At 58.9% G+C, this 15,869-nt stretch overlaps 1 protein-coding gene across 1 annotated transcript in view; it reads left to right on the top strand.

Moving 5' to 3' along the window:
- The first annotated feature begins 986 nt into the window (after window positions 1-986).
- Window positions 987-15,869, top strand: part of KCNH2 (potassium voltage-gated channel subfamily H member 2) — a 28,495-nt gene continuing 13,612 nt past the window's right edge. Inside the window, exons 1-2 of the mRNA XM_011377572.2 lie at window positions 987-1,005; window positions 1,637-1,867. Coding sequence (XP_011375874.2) covers window positions 987-1,005; window positions 1,637-1,867 — 250 coding nt within the window. The remainder of the gene's footprint in view (window positions 1,006-1,636; window positions 1,868-15,869) is intronic.

Below are 15,869 nucleotides of genomic sequence, written 5' to 3'. Positions count from 1 at the left end.
TGGCCAAAGAGGATTTCAGATCTCTTCTGTCCCGTATTCCAGGAGCTCAGTGAAGGGGGTGGGGGTGGGGCCTGCCTTCGAAGAAACTGGCTCTCCTCTCCAGGCCTGGGGGTGGGGGCCGGGTGGTTTTTCTGCTTCCTCCGAAGATGGTGTGTGGCTGGTACTCTGGACTACTTTGGGCTCACGTGGGGATGGAGGCTGAGTCAGGGGTCAGTGAGCCCTGACTCTTAGGGTTGACGGCTGCCTGAAAGTTTCAGGGGGCCTGGAGAACTGACCTAAAGATGATAACTTTGAAAAGTAATCTCCTGGAAGCCAGGGTAAGGGAGGGCTGAGGAAGTCAGGAGGAGGCCAGATCTTGATGGCCTCGTCCTGCCTCAAGGGGACCTTGCTACACAGCCTGGGCCTCGCCCCGGGGGGATTGCCCAGGGCTACAGCCCGAGGGCTGTGCCTACTGGGAAGGGAGGGGGCAGAATCCTGATTGCTACTGAAAGCCCCAGCATTAAAAGCCAAAGTGGCCGGAAACTCCTGTGTTTATAGAAAGCTCTTATGCCGGGAGCGTCTTCCCTGGCACAAGCTGGGCCTGCTGCCTGCCTGCCGCTCACCTGCCAGCCCAGCTCTCAGGCAGGCCTGGAGCGGGTGAGCCAAGTCTAGCTGAATCGGGGCATCTCTTCCTGATGGGGCCAAACTGAGGTAGCCCTCACATCCCGGGGGGCGGGGGCGTCCCCTTCTTGAGTCTGTCTTCTTACGAGTGGACCACTGTCTCAGGCCCTCCCAGAGCTTCAGATCTTTCCAGGGTTGGCGATGCGGGTCCCTTTCCTTGCTTGCTACGACCTTGGATTTCTGCCCCTGACCCTCAGCTTATTCCCTCACCTGCCAGAACTGGGTTCAAAAGCTGACTGTCTTTTACACGCTGCAAGCTGTGGGCATGGTTCTGAACTTCTTTCGAGCCTTAGTTTCTTCACTTATAATACAAGGATGCCTGCCTTATGGGGTTGTCAGTGTTCGGTGAGATAAAGCATAGCAGGTGCTCTCACGTGGTACCTTCTTCATCCTCTTTAGCGAGCCCATTCCCCAGGCACTGACTGCCCTCCTTAGAAGTATTGACCTGCGAGGTCCGCAGATACTTGGAGGAGTGATTCCCTAGGGATCCCTAGGGTAAGGCGTGCCCGGGGAGCGCCCCCCAGTCTAGGGGGGTGCAGGAGTTCAGGAAGAGAAGCCAGGGGAGCCGGTCCAAAGGGTAGTCTGGCCGCCATCTCTGGCCCTTCCCAGGCTCCCTCTCCAGGCCCAGTGTTTATCCCTCCGCCGCGGCTGACACGCGTTGCTGACACCCGCCCAGGCTGGCCTCGGCCCCAGGCGCGGAGGGGGCGGCAGGCCGCTGGCAATCTGCCCGGGGGAAGCCAAGCAGCCAGCACGAGGGCCGGCCGAGGGAGGGGGCGCACTGCCCGGCCTGCCGGCCGAGGCACCTGTGTCGGGCACAGCTGCGTTCGCCCTCTGCTGGGGACCCCAGTCCCCGCTGTGCTCCCTGGGGCGGGGAGTCCCCGGGCGGGTGGCAGTGTGACAAGAGATTGTGGGGAAGGGCTGGGAACCCCAGAGGCAGGGCTCCTTGCTAACGTGCCTGCTCATCCCCGACCCCCAGGCCGCAAGTTCATCATCGCCAACGCTCGGGTGGAGAACTGCGCCGTCATCTACTGCAACGACGGCTTTTGCGAGCTGTGCGGCTACTCGCGGGCCGAGGTGATGCAGCGGCCCTGCACCTGCGACTTCCTGCACGGGCCGCGCACGCAGCGCCGCGCCGCCGCGCAGATCGCGCAGGCCCTGCTGGGCGCCGAAGAGCGCAAAGTGGAGATCGCCTTTTACCGGAAAGATGGTAGGCGGGGCCCGGGGCGGGGCCACGGCGAGGGGCGGGGCCACCGCGGGGCGGGGCCGAGAGGGACGGGGTGGGGGTGGGGGACAGTGGGATGGGGGCTGCGGGGAGCAAGGCTGGAACCTGAGCGGGCTCCTTGGGGGCGTGACACCAGCTTGGAGCCACTCTACTGCGCTAGGTGGGAGTCGCGGGCTGAGCGTTGGGGCCGTGGGGCTTTCTGGTTCTCTTCACTACACTCATTCTGGTGGAGTGGTTTTCGGGGTGGCTAAGGGGCTGCTTGGCTGTGGGTCTGGGGCCTCTGGTTCCTTCCTCCATGGGCAGATGTGGGCACGTTCAGCTAGGTGGACTGGAGTTGGACGGGGCCGGGAAGGCAGGTGTGTGCGTGGACGGAGGTCATAGGTCAGGCTGGCGGTCCGGCGCCGACCTCCGGCCACGACTGATCTGGGGAGATGTCACTGAGGGCGAGGGTGGGGAGGGCTGCGGGACTCTGGCTCTCTCTCTGCTGCCCCTTCCTGCCCCCTTTCTCTTCTGCACTTAAGCTGCACCTGGCATGAGGTGCGTGCCTCTCCCCAACCTCAGTTCCCTTTGTCTCATCTGTCGAGTGCCCCGCCCGCCGTCCCTTCCTTCGCCAGGTGTCTCTGCTCAGCCTCCGCCTTCTAGCCCAGCTGCTCTGGGCTTCCGGAGAGCGGATAAACAGAGCCCTGGGCCGGCCCGCTCCCACATCACGCCTGTCTTGGTGGGGTGGGCTCTGCTTAGGGAGTGCAGTGCAGAGGGCTGGGGAGGTGGCTGGAGAAGGTGCTGCTGGACTGCCCACGGCTGCCCAAACCTCGCTGCTCACCAGCGTTTATCCAACGAGCATTTACTGAAGCCTGGATCTTGCAGGTAGAGCGGTGAACAAGACAGACGAGGTTCCTGCCCACAAGGAGCTTCCCTGGTGTAGACAGCATCCTGTACCCCCTCTCCCCCCAGGGGGGTAGGCAGAGTGAGCCTGCGGCCCCATGCCCCTGGCCCTGCCTCTTGGAACTTCCCCTGTATGCTCACAGTTGGCTGATGCTGCCCTGTAAAGGCTTGTATCCCCGGATGACCCTGATTTTGCTGGGGTGCCCAGCCAGTGACATCACTGGACAGCACCAGAAGGGGGGCACGCTCATTGGGGCCCTGTGGAAGAGGATTTGCTCATGGCACTTGGGGATTCTGGCAAGGAGGCAAGGGCTGCAAGACTGGATGGAAACTCCGAAGGCAGGGCCTCTGTCTGCTTTTTCACTGATGTCTCCCAGAACCTTAATCAGAGCGGATCTGCTTTCGTATCTGCCGGGCCATCTAGTACTAGCTAACGTCGGTGGGTGGCTTCTTTGTGCTGGACACTGGGCTAAATGTTACACTTACATTATCTTGTGGAATCTTCACAACAACCCTGGGAGATAGATACAACTTTTTCTCCATTTATGGATAAGAAAACAAGTTCAGAGAAATTAAGAAACTTTTCCAAAGTCACACAGCTAGTAAATAGCAGAGCTGGGAATGGAACCGTGTCTGTCTGATCAGAGCCCTACCCACTCTGTGTCACGTATTAAAAATGACACCAACTAGTTACAGGGGAACCTATAGATGCATGTTATGTTTTGTACAATTTTATTTTGAAAGTTACAAACCGTTGGTGTAATGAACGGAATGTGACTACGTTAAGTCCTGAGTTCAGGTCTAACACCAGAAATTATGTAACATGGGGCAAGTTAGTTACCGCCTCGAGCTCGTTTCTACTGCGACGCTGTACTTACGCGGCCCCTCGGCACGCTTCGGTCTTCTCTGTAGTGTGTGCGGAGCCGGCCCTCCCTCCTGCCCCAGGCTGGCTCCTTTGGGAGAGGATGGCCACGGGACCCCTTCTGCAGAGGAACTATTATGGAATCTTGGTGACCTTGAGGATCACTTAATCCAGCCCACTCGAATTACAGGTGGAAAAACTGAGAAGCAGAAGCAGAGGTCCAGTTACCAGAGAATCAGTAGAGGGAGTGGGACTAGAACCCAGGCCCCTTGCCCAAGTTCAAGCTCTTTGCCCCCTTCAAGTTACGACTCCAAACGGGGCTGTGACCCAGAAAATTCTGTGCCAGCCATCTCTGCCCTCACCTAGTTTCCATGGGATCAGGTAGCTCCTGCTGGCCAACAGGCTGGCCCGGGCCCTCAGGTCACGTGGGTCCCCACCTGTCCTGGCACTGGAGGCCTAGGACGTAGGCCGATTTCCTTTGTTCCCCCCTCCACCCCCGCCTTGAGGTGCTCAGTCCCTTGGGAGGATCCCCAAGGCCCGGCCTGGGCTATGTGTGTGTGTGCACAGGAGCTCAAACGTTTGTGCGTGGGCAGAGGAGCGAGGCAGAGGTGTGCAATGCCAATGCCACCTCTCGTTGCTGTCCAGGCTTTTCTCAGCATCTCTGCCTGGGCCAGCCCCAGGGGAGTGGGTCCCTGGGCTTCAGCCCCAGGGAGGTGGGTGGCGGGACAGGAGGTGGGGCCTTTTGCTGGCAGGCGCCACTGCGGACAGCTGTGCCGCGTCGGTGCCTCTGGCCTAGCTCTGTGCAGTATCAGGGCCCGGAGCCAGACAGCTCCGTTATGTAGCTGCTGGGAGGCAGGGAGGCTGGACTGGGGGGGTGTGGGCTGGAGGGAGAGACACAAGGTGCCAGGGACTCACTGGCCCTGTGTCCGTGCCCCTTAATGTTAGACCGAGGACGAAGGTGGCACGGGAGCAGAGCCAGGCAGTGTGGGGCTGGCAGGTGGCGGTGCGGCTGCGGGACCCAGGGGCCGTGCCTGGGCAGCAGATGCTGCTGGTGTACACCTGTATCCCCACAGCGCTGAGGGGTGGCCTCGGGGCCCTTTGATCTGTGGCTTCTCCTTGCTTGCTGCCCTCCTGTGCCAGGCCACGTGGGGGTCCCCTGCTCTCTGTCCCTTGCGGTCCCTCTGCTCTTTGTTTCCACCGCTCAGCAACCCGCCTGACGCCGCGCTCAGCCTGTCTGCCTGTGCCCGCGGTCTCCACTGCTTTCCTTCTCCCCATGGCTCCCTCCCTGCGCCTCTCTGTCCCCCTGGTCTTTATCTCTTCCTCCCTGCATCTGTCTCTCTTCCTCCTCCCACCAGGCCCCCCTGAGCCTTTCTCCCTCTGGAATCCGTCTGGCTCCCCGTACCTCTGCCTGTCCTGGCCTGGTCTCCATGTCCCTGTGTCCCCCAGAGCCTGTGCGTGGGTGGGGATGGGGGTGTCTCTAGAGAAGAGTCTGTCGGCTTCTCGGCTCCAGCTGCAGGCTGGTTGCCATGGTAACAGGGTCAGAGGGCCCCACTGCAACAGCTGAGCCGTGGGCTGGGGGAGGGGTGGGGACTTGCGGGCCAGCCTGTGCCCCATGTTCCCAGTGCCTGTGGGGAGCCAGAGCCCCAGAGGTGGCTACAGTCCCCAGACTGAGACCCCAGCTTCCCAGGTGCTTGTGTAGGCACTTCTGGCACCAGTGACACCCCTATGGGTCTCCTTGTGAGGGCAGATTTTCTGCACACGCCAGGCCATTTCCCCATCTCCTCCGTGTCCCCTGAAATCAGGCTCCTAGCTGTGACACTCCCACACCACTACTTCTCAGCATAGCGAGCCCCTCCCCAGGCTCAGACACCCACTCCCATCTGACCGTCCTGAGCCTCAGGCCCCAGACCCCTTATCAGTCTGGTGGCCGGCGAGGCAGTGCCTGGATATATGGGGTTGGGCAGGCAGGTCAAATGGAGGCTGGTGCCTAGGCGTGTCCTTGAGATGGGAGCAGCCCAGAATCCACCCTGGGGGACAAGGTTAGACACAGGGAGCACTTTTCTTGAGAGGCAGAAGCCATCAGGGGTTCCCTTCACCTTGGGGTTCCCTCCATGCCTAGGTGCACGGAGACGGGACAGGTGAGAACACCTGCATGCGGCCAGGAACAGGGCTGCTGTCCCCACAAGCACTCTCCCTCCAAGGCTCCAGGGAGGGATCCCCCTGAGCTGGAGCTGGCCCACTTGGTGGCGTCTTGTCCCAGCCCCTCCCCGGGGTGAGGCAAGCCTGCCGGGATTGAGGGGCGTCAGCCACTCCTGGCCAACTCTGGGGTCTGGAGAGTGTCGCGAGGGTGGCTCCTCCATGTTGTGTCTGCTGTGGCCCCCGGAGAGGAGCTATGTAAATATTTGCACAGAGCCTGCCGGGATGGGAGCAGAGTTTGATGGTGGCCTTGATTCTGGGGAGGGAGGCTGTGGGCAGCAGGAGGGCCAGCGTGGGGGTGCACGTGTGAGACGGGGTGATCCTCAGCCTCTTTTGTGCCCGGAAGTGGCTTCCAGGGTGGTGTGACTTGAGAGGTTCCACACGTAAACATCTCTCCCGAGGGTGCTTGGGATGCCTCCATTAGAGGACCTTTAATGGGTAGAGAATGAGCCTTTTTCTTTAAAAACACATTCTCTCATCACCCCTCCCCTGTGTGCAGGGAAGAAGGTGGAAATATCTAGCTCCTTAGTGTGGGGGAGTTTAGCAGAAACTTTCCTGTCTGACGTGGGAGGAGGGCCCTGGGGTCAGGGCCAGAAGGTGGGGGCGGGGCAGTGAATGGACACACCTGGGATAGGTGATGAGTACGGGGGAGGTCCTGGATGAGCCACTGCCCCCGTAAAGTCCTGTCCTGTCCTTAGTCCAGGGCCCGTAAAGAACACCATGCTGTGAACTGTGGTTGGCCTTGAACGAAGCTCTCTCTGTTTCGGGGACGCGAGGCCCCTCGAGGGCAGGCCGTGTTTCCTCCGTGGCCCACCGTCTCCCTCGCTCGCAGTTCTGGATCAGGTGGCCACGTCCGAACTCTCCCACTAGACCGTGAGCTCGGTGAGCACAGGCGGCAGCTTCTTTTGTTCTCTGTTGTATCTGTGTCTAGTGTCTAGTGGGAGCTCAGTGTGGGCTTGTTCAATGAATGAATGAATGAATGAATGAATGAGGTGGGCAGTGTGCTGTGTTGCAGAAGCCCTGCGTCGAGTGTCAGTGACTGGGGAGCAATGTCTGGCTCAGTTACAGAGTCGTTGTGTGACTTTGGGCGAATCATTTTCCTTCTCTGGGCTTCAGCCTCTTCCTCTCTGAAAAGCCTTAGAATAACCGAATGCCGGGCTGGGAGGATCTTAGAGGACAGAGAGACTGTCAGGGCCAGAAGAAGGTGGGCCAGGGAGAGGTGGCCTGAGGTGGCCACTGAGAGAGCTGGGAGTCTTCTAGCCCTGCTGTGTGTGTGTGTGTGTGGCGGGGGGCTCTGTGGGGGTGCAGGGAAGGCATCTGAGACTCTCAGCCTCCCCCAACTCAGAGGTGAACCAAAGAGGCCTGGGTGGGGACCAGAGCTGGGGAGGTGTTGGTGGCAGCTGCACCGGCAGGCTCACGGACATGCTAACCGTGAGTGTGCGTCCAGTTTGCACGCTGGGACACATGCTTTCAGGCAGGTGGTCCTCATGGCGCTCTGAGAGGCTGGCCTCCTCTCCGTCTTCACAGTGGGGAAACTTGCCTAGATAGAAAGGCCAAGGGGCTTTATCCAGCTAGTGGGTGCCTGAGTGGGAACTCCCACCCAGTTTCCCCTCTCTGCTCCAGGGCCGTGCCCAGCGTACGCTACTGACGCACAGGCTGTCTTGCCCCAGAGGGCCCTTTGGGGGCACGATGGGCTCAGGTTCCCAGGAAACGTGGATGGATTTTAGCTCGGTCTCCAGAGCTGCAATTTCTCATTGGCTAAGTGGGATCCAACACCTGCCCTGCCAGGTATTGGAGGGAGAGGTGCCGAAAATCAGGTGACAGATGCCAAAAGGCAGAGTCAAGTGTGGAGGCTCATTCTGCTGGCCATTAGACGGGGTGTCATCCGTGACCAAGAGCAGGTCCTGGCCAACCGTGAGAAGCGAGGCGACCCAGGGCCTCAGCATTTTTGTCCCGTATAGAGCTCCCCCTTGCCCTGTGCCCCACCTGCTTCTCTCTCTCCCCGCCAACCGCACACCGCCCCCCACCGCCCCCCACCGCCCCCCAGGCTTCTGCTGGCCGCAGCTCTTGCCTTTTCCCCAAATCATGGAAACCACATTTGTGCTATTGTTTTTTGCTTTTTCTTTCACTCGATTTTTTTTTTCCTTTTTCTTTCATCTCACTCTGTAGTCCCATTACCCTCCCCTGAGGCGACCATTCAAATGTACTTCCTGTGAATGTGTTGCTTGCATCAGTTCTTTGCAAAATGTGTATTTTGTCTGGATGCATGTAGGTTTAATTTATGTAAACGATATGTAGTATGTATTGTATTCCGGTGTTGACTTTTCTTACACAAGAGTTTGCCTTTAAGTCCATTCAGGCTGTTACTTGACATCTGGTCTGTAGCTTCCTGTTCTATTGATGTACCCATCTCATTTTCTCCCGGGGGAGGCCCCCCAGAGCATCTCCAGAAATAATGCTGCCGTGAAATCTTCACCCATGGCCCCTCTGGCTCATGCGAAGGTGTCTTTGGGATGCATCCCCGGGGGGGGGGGCATTGCTGGATCACAGGGTCTGCACACCCTTCATTCACCTGAGTACTGTCCGACTGTGTTCTAGCACGGCTGCAACCATCATCACCCACCTGCACAGAATGTGAAATTCCCGTTCCCCCCACGTCTCTGCCACGCCTGGCGTTCCCCACCTTTCTACTTTTTGCCAGTCTAATAGGTGAAAGTGATATCTTGCTGCTTGAATTTGCATTTCTTTGATTTCCTGTGAGGCAGAGCAGCCGTCTCCCAGGCTGGACAGCCTCTCGGGAATCACCTGCTCTCATCCTCTGCTCACTTTTCCATTGAAGCCGCTGTCTTTTGTTCCCGATGGTCTGCAGGAGTTGCCTGCGTATTCTAGAAATACAAACACATACAGTTAAATATTCAGTATGTATATTCTGGATATTAATTCCTGTTGAATCAGGATATTGCAGAGATCTTCTCCCATTCAGTCATCTGTTAAATTTATCCGACAAAGATACTCAATTTTGATACAAATAACATGGTTCGATTTTTAGTTTTACGCCTTCAAAGTTTTGTTGAAGAAGTTTTTCCCCATCTTGAGCGTGCGAAGGTCAATAGTTTCTTCTATTAACCGAATTGTTTTATCTTTCTCAGTTGGGTCTTTAATCCATTCTGAGCCTACCTCAATGTGTGGTGTCAAGTAGGGATCAAGTTGTGTTTTCTTTTCCGTGTACTGAGCCAATTTTCCCAACACATCTAGTAAACAGCCTGTTCTTTTCCATTGATTTCTGGGGCCGTTGTGTCACCGCTTCATTTCCCATATATATCCACGGGTCTGTCTTTGAGCTCTCTGTTCTGTTCCAAATATTTGTTTGTCTGTTCTTGCATCGAAACCACATTAAAAAGAAACAAAAACCAAAAAAAAAAAAAACCCCCAAAAAACTATCGCATTTAGTATGTCTTATTATCTAGAAAGGCAAATCTTCTCTCTTTATTCTTTGTTCTAAAGGTCAACATAAGTGTTTGTGGACCTTTTACTTTTCTTTATAAACTTCAGAGAACTTTTATCGAGTTCCTGGGAAGAAAACCCCCACTAGAATCTTGATGGGAATTAAGCTGGTTTTATATACAAATTTGGGGAGAATGGATATCCTTATAAAATTTTCCCATGCAAGAGCATGGATTGTCCTTCCGTTTATCAGATCATTTCTGTATTTTTTATTAGTTTAAAGTTCCGTTTTGTTTTATTTCCCTATAGAGACCTTGTACATTCTTGGTCAATTCCTAGACATTTTATCATTTCTTTGCTGTTACGAAAGAGGTCTTCTTTTCGACTGCCTGTTCTAATAACTTCGTGTTGGTGGGAGAAAGGCTGTCCAGGTTCGTGGGCTGATTTTGTATCGGGCAGCTTCGCTGAACTGTCTCATGAGTTTTAATAGTTTATCTGTTGATTTTGTCGGTTGTCTAAGGAGATGATCCTATCATCTGCACTCAGTGTCCGTTTTCTCTGTTTAAGTTTGGGTCATTGTCGTATGTTTTGATGCTCGAATGTTCCCTCGGACTTTTCAGTAGGCTTTCGCGTGCGTCTTTGTTGGGGTGTCCCCGTGTGCTGCGAGGTGGCCGAGTCCTCTCGGTTTAATGATTGAGAAGCTGCCACAGATTGGGTGACCGAGGGAGAGCTGGAATTGGGGTGGGACATTCTTGAGGGACCCCTTAGGCATTCTGGGGTATGCTGGGAGCCAGGATGGGGCACAGTTCTAGAAGCTTACAGAGGCCTGGAGGAGGGCAGGGCCCCCAGGTTGTCTCTCGGTGGATGGTGGCTGTGTAGAGGTCACGGTGAAGCGGCTGGCGGAGGTGTGAGGCCCAGAAACACACCTGTATTCCACGCTGACTGCTGCAGGATTTCACAGTGCTTCAGCGGGAGGCACCACCCTACTTCCCACGGTGGTCCCGACAGCTGTCCAGAGTCAGGATGGGTTTGAAAGGGGCCGACTCTGTTGGGAAAGGGCTGGCGGTGTCCCCGGACGCGAAAGGGAGCTTAGAGGGTGCGGTGACGGCCCTGTCCACACAGGCCTGGCGTTAGCGCAGGTCACTGCCTCTAGTCCGGGATCGGTCCTCAGACACTGCTTACCCAGCATCTCCCGTGAAGCCAGCTCGACCCTGGCCTCAGGGCTGTCACTCTGTGGGGAGGGCGGAAGCTCACTCCGGAAGCCCGCGTACAATTATCTCCTCAATTAGGGATATAGTTTTAAAAGAGTTCTCCACGAGAAATGTCCATGGAGGCTGGATGGAGCGGTGAAGAAAATCTTGGGGAGGACTTGGAGGGAAGCGGGCGGCGTGGGGAGCTGGAGGACTGGTTGAAGCTGGGGTGCACTGGAGGGGGTGCTGAGGCCAGCCTCCTCGGGACTCAGCGTGTCTGCGTGTGCAGAGATGGGAGGCCTGGCCGGGAGGGGGGCCGCAGGGCCTCCTGTGATCGGGAACAGGGGACCTGAAGGATTCTCGGGGCGGGAAGACTCCAGGAAGTCTGAGGAGAAAGGTGAAGTGTGGAGGCCTCCTGGAGCGGGGGTGAGAGCGGCTTTCCCGCATAAGCACGGCCTTGCTTCACCTTCCCGGGGCCTCTGGGGAGCAGGGCTGGTGCCTCCCACGTAGCTCAGGTTGAGTGGCACCCCGCAGACTGGCGTAGGCCTGGGCTGAGCCCCAGAGCTTTTCTAGAAGGAGCTTTTCTACTGAGGCTGTCGCCGTGGGTTTGGCGGGGGTCTGGGTGGCCACGCGTAGGCCCCTGAGGCCCTCCGTACTGTCCTCTAGGTCCCTGGGAAGGTGTCAGGCTGGGAGGGTCGTGGAGGGTCTATCTGCAGACACCCTTCTGTGTGAGTTGGGGTCTAGATCACAGCTCCCAACACTTGCCCGGCAGTGAGTATTCCCCACGGATGCCGGTGTGGGGCAGAGGATGGTCTCTCTCTGTCTTCCTCACACACACACACACACACACACACACACACACACACACACACTCATGCACACTCACTCATTCACAGGCTGGCCTCTCTCAGGCTTCCCCACTCTGTCCCCTGGGCCTGCAATGTCCCTGGCTTCCCTAGGCCCCTGGCTGCCCATGAGAGCACTGTTAGTGACATGGTGGCCCCCGTCCAGGAGCAGCAACTTCTGCATCTTCCTGTCGCCGCCACCAGGCTAAATATAACCTGACACTGCACAGCCCAGGGCTGCTCAGTGACAGGCTCTCTGCCTGGGGGCGGACAGGGCCGACTGGGGCCCCAGCCTCCTGCCCTCAGCGTGACTTTGGGCCCAGCTCCTCCTGTTGGGGGTGAGGCAGGGAGGTAACCGCGGCTAGAACGGCAGCCTCCCCGAGGTCACCTTCCCTGCAGGGCCCCGGCACCCTGCCTCGTTACAGCTCTCGATGCTTCCACAAGGCCATCTGTCATCTCATCTGGCACCCGGGGCAGGAATCACTCATCCTGGCAGTACCCCTAGGGAGTCCGAAGCTCAGAGAGGTGGATGACCTGCCCACAGTCACACAGCGATTGCTCAGGCCGCCTGATGGTTGGGTTGGGCAGCTCAGCTCGGCTCTCGGGGTTCCCTCCCTGCCTGGGTTATTCTCTCTCCCTCCATCTCTCCCGGGCTCTGGGGTCCTGTGGACTGGGCGTCACAGCGAGGACACGTGTCGGGCTGTGTTGTCCATGGTGTCCTGGATGCCTCACATGCGTGTGCTCAGTGAATGCTCGTGGGAGGAAGAGCCACCCCCAAAGGCGCCGTGATGACACCTAGTTTGCACGCAGAGGCTCTGACCTGGGGGGCTGCCCAAGGACACTCAGGGCCCCTGCCAGCCTGCCCCCTGCCCCCCAGCCTGTGCTGCCCTGATCGATAACGCCTGCCCCCGCTAAAGCCGAGTGTCCAGCTGAGGCCAGGGGTGTCCAGAGGCAGAGAGTCAGCTGGGACAATGGGTGGGGCCCTTGGACGGGTTGGGGTGCTGGGCAGGGATGGGCTCCCAGGTGTAGGTGGGCAGCAGACGAAAGCAAGCCAGCACAGCGCTCCGATGAACGAAGGCATTTCCCTGGGGTCGGGAGGACCCCGTCCTGCTGCACCCGGAAGATGTCCAGGCCTGGTTCTCCGCCAGGGCCTGTCCCGCGGCCCCCTCCTCTGCCCTCCCAGTGACCTGCGGTGAGCCCCTTGACCTCCATCAATGTACGACTGCATCTCCTTTCCTCTCTCCATCCTCACAGGGCCAGGCTGCCCCTGGCCCAGGAGGCGGGCACAGTCTGGGCACCCAGCCTCCCCACCCAGAGCCAGGTGTCCTCAGCTGGGACTGGAGGTTGAGGTGTGAGTGGAATGTTCTTCGCATCAGCCAGCCAGGTGGCCCGGGGCCTCTCCAGCTCCTCCTGCTCCCATTATCAGGACCTCCCCTTGGCCCAGCGCCTGCTTTACATATGTCATTCATCTCTCCAGCCCTCATGGGGTGGGCATGACCTCTCCCATGTTGCAGATAAGCACCCTGGGGCTTGGGGAGGGGAGGTGACTTGCCCAAGGTCATTCTGACACAATGAGCAAAGGCCACCTGACTCCGACGCCGCCCCCTTCATGTCGGGAACCACGCAGCCTTTCTGTGGGCAGTGCAGGGGCGTGGGGAACGTTGATGGGTCCTCCTGCTCCCCTCTACCCCTCCCATGCTCTCCGAGCTCGGCTGGGAGCTGGCTGCCTCCAGAGTGTGGGCTGTGCCTGCCACGGAGTGGCTCCCCGGGGAACTGCAGCCTCGCCCAGCGCCAGCGAAGGAGCCTCTCTGCTCCTCGGGGAGCCACACCGGGCGCGGGGCATGGTCAGAGGGAGAAGAGGAGCAGAGTAATGGGCAGGGTCCTGGGGCCAGCAGGGGCGGACCTGCACTGGCGGGGTGCTCGCGCTGTCGCGTGTGCAGGGGCTGGCCCAGGGCGCCTAGAAGCGACTCAGCAGCTGACTCCCAACACCTCTCCCGCGGGCGGGCGGGAGTTTGCTCTGCGCTGATGCCCAGCTCCTGCTGTCCCTGTGCCCCACCCCTGGCCTGGCTGACCTTCAGCTGCCCTCGGGGATCCTCACCCCCCATCACCCCGGCCAGTGGTGGATGGGGTCCCCGGCAGGTCTGGCTGGAAGGCTCGGGGTGGGTGATGTGGCAGCTCACAGAAGCCCCAGCAGACCCAGCTGGGTGGTGGGAGGCAGAGCCTCAGAGTCCTGGCTGGTTCCCGCCATCCGCTTTCCTTCCTTCTACGTCCCCTTGAAAATAGCAGCTGGAGTCCCCCCCCTCACCCCCACAGCCATCAGGCAGGGCTCCAGGACACATTTTTGGCATAAGCTGAGCTTTGACAGGGTTATTTGAAAGGAAAAATTCCTTGACTGTCACTAAGGGAGAGGGCCAAGGGGACTCTGCACGTGACTGTGTGTCTCAGGGCAGGGACGAGCCCGAGCTGCGAGGGGCTTCTCTCCGGAGGGTCCGCGGCCTGGCAGAGGATGGGGTGCCAGGGTCCTACGCCGTCTGGGCAGCATAACGCAGTTTTGGCCCCTCCAGCTGAGAAGACTGGATGGAGCGGGCAGGGCGCTGAGGCCTCAAGTTCAGAATCTCGAGACTGTCGGGGGCAGAATCCCCGCCGTCCCGAAGGGCTGGGCTTCTCCGGGTTCCGGACTCGACTTCTCTGGGATGAGTTTCCTGGTGAGGAACGAGGAGCAGAAGCCTAGAACACTGGGGTCCCGGGGTGGGTGTTGGGGGTCTCCAGGGCTACGGTTTCTTGGTCTGTGGCCTCTCTTTAGTCCCGATGAGGGCCAGTCCCTGCTCAGGCCGCTGCCGGCCATCACCATATTAGGACATAAACTCTAGGCGGGCTGTCTGGGTGCCAAACGGTCTCCAGCTGGGCCCGGCCCCCTGCAGCTTCCAACACCACAGCCGTGCTTCAGCTGGGCCATGTCAGAGGCCGGAGGTCAAGGGACAGGAGCAGCTGCTGGAGGGAGACCCAGATAAAGCCCTCCAGCTCAGGTCCTGAGGGCCGAGCTGTGAGGGCCTGGGATGCGGTGAGTGGAAGGGCTTTGGGCGGGCGAAGGATTCCTGGTCAGCCCCTCCCCGGTCCAGCTCCCTCAGCTGGTAGAGGGGCTGCTCTGCAGGAATCGGGCCCTCCGTACCTGGCCTGCTCGGGCCCTTGCTAAAGTGGCTGTCACACTCCCCAGGGCTCAGCCCCCTAGGACTGGTGGCAGGCATCAGACACCGCCCAGAGCCCCTTCAGGTCGCTGGCCTCTCCTCTGACTTGGTTTGCCACCCCCACTTGCTCTCCGCCCCTCCATTCCTGGGCGCTCCTCACCGTCAGCATCACCCCATCACTACCCCCACTGGTCAGTGCCTGCTCCCTGCTCCCTGGAGAGTTAGGCCCCTGTGGTTTAGAGAAGACAGATGAGCAGGGGCAGTGAGACCAGAAAGAAGCCTCTGCCCCAGAAGGAGGGACACGACGGACATGCCTGGTCCCCCAGGGTCCATAGAGGAGGAACACGGTGTTAGAATGTGCGTCGGGGTCTCCTGGAAATCAGCAGGAAGGAGCGTGAGGGGCCACGCGCTGAACGGGGAGCAGAGGTGGTCGGGGCGCAATTGGCCTGGCGGACCGGCCTCACCTGGGACAGGGGCTCTGGTGGCCAGACAGACAGACAGACAGAGTGGGAGATAAAGACAAGGAGAGACAGAGATCAAAGATCTAGAAGCTTCTTGAGTGTCTGGCGAAGGATCACTTCTTTCTTTCTAATGTGTCCTGGACCAGTATCTTTGTGAAACGCAGAGTCACGTGCTTGGGAGTCGTGGCGATGCCACACTGCTGTAAAGGTTCTGAAACGTCCGCTCTCGACTTCCGCACGTAGCTCGCTGTGGCCTGACCGCGGCTGGGGCCGACGGCAGAGGGAGCAGGGACGCGGCCAGGGAGGAGCGGCCAGCCCGCGCGTGGCGTTCAGTGCATGCCCTGTGTGCATTTCCCTATGGGCTTTGCATGTGTTGACTTATTCGATCATTACGACTCACGGGAAAGGAACTATTATCGTTCTTGTTTTGTAGAGGAGGGAAATGAGGCACAGGGAGGTTAAGTCGTTTAAGAATAATGCGTAAATGGGATCTGAAGCCAGAGGCCCTGGGCCTGATGTCTGCAGGCTTAACCACCATGCCGCACTGCCTTACAGGAGGGGAAGCAGGGTAAATCGAGAGGCTAGGGAAAATGAGATGACGAGGTGCAGGGTGGAAGGAGCATCAGCCAGCGTGAGGGAAATGTGCACGGGGGAGAGGGTTTGAGGAACAAGACAAGTGGAGAGACAGGGAAGCCTCGCCAGCAGCAAGCCGGAGCGGGCAGATGGAGGGTGGAGGCTGTCTGGCGGGCACACGGTGGGAGGAGGCGGAGGGGAGGAAGCTGTGTGTAGGGCCCTGGGGGGAAGCCGAAGGGGACAGGCCCTTTCAGGTTTCTGCTGTGCCCACCGAGAGGCCTTGGTGCCACAGTGGCCGTGTCCCCCGCTCCGCAGGGAGCTGCTTCCTGTGCCTGGTGGACGTGGTGCC

The sequence above is a fragment of the Pteropus vampyrus genome, unplaced genomic scaffold, assembly GCF_000151845.1.
Source record: "Pteropus vampyrus isolate Shadow unplaced genomic scaffold, Pvam_2.0 Scaffold316, whole genome shotgun sequence".
NCBI classification, from domain to species: domain Eukaryota; kingdom Metazoa; phylum Chordata; class Mammalia; order Chiroptera; family Pteropodidae; genus Pteropus; species Pteropus vampyrus.
Note: the sequence above shows the minus strand (reverse complement) of the source record. Positions and strands in the feature narration are given on the sequence as shown.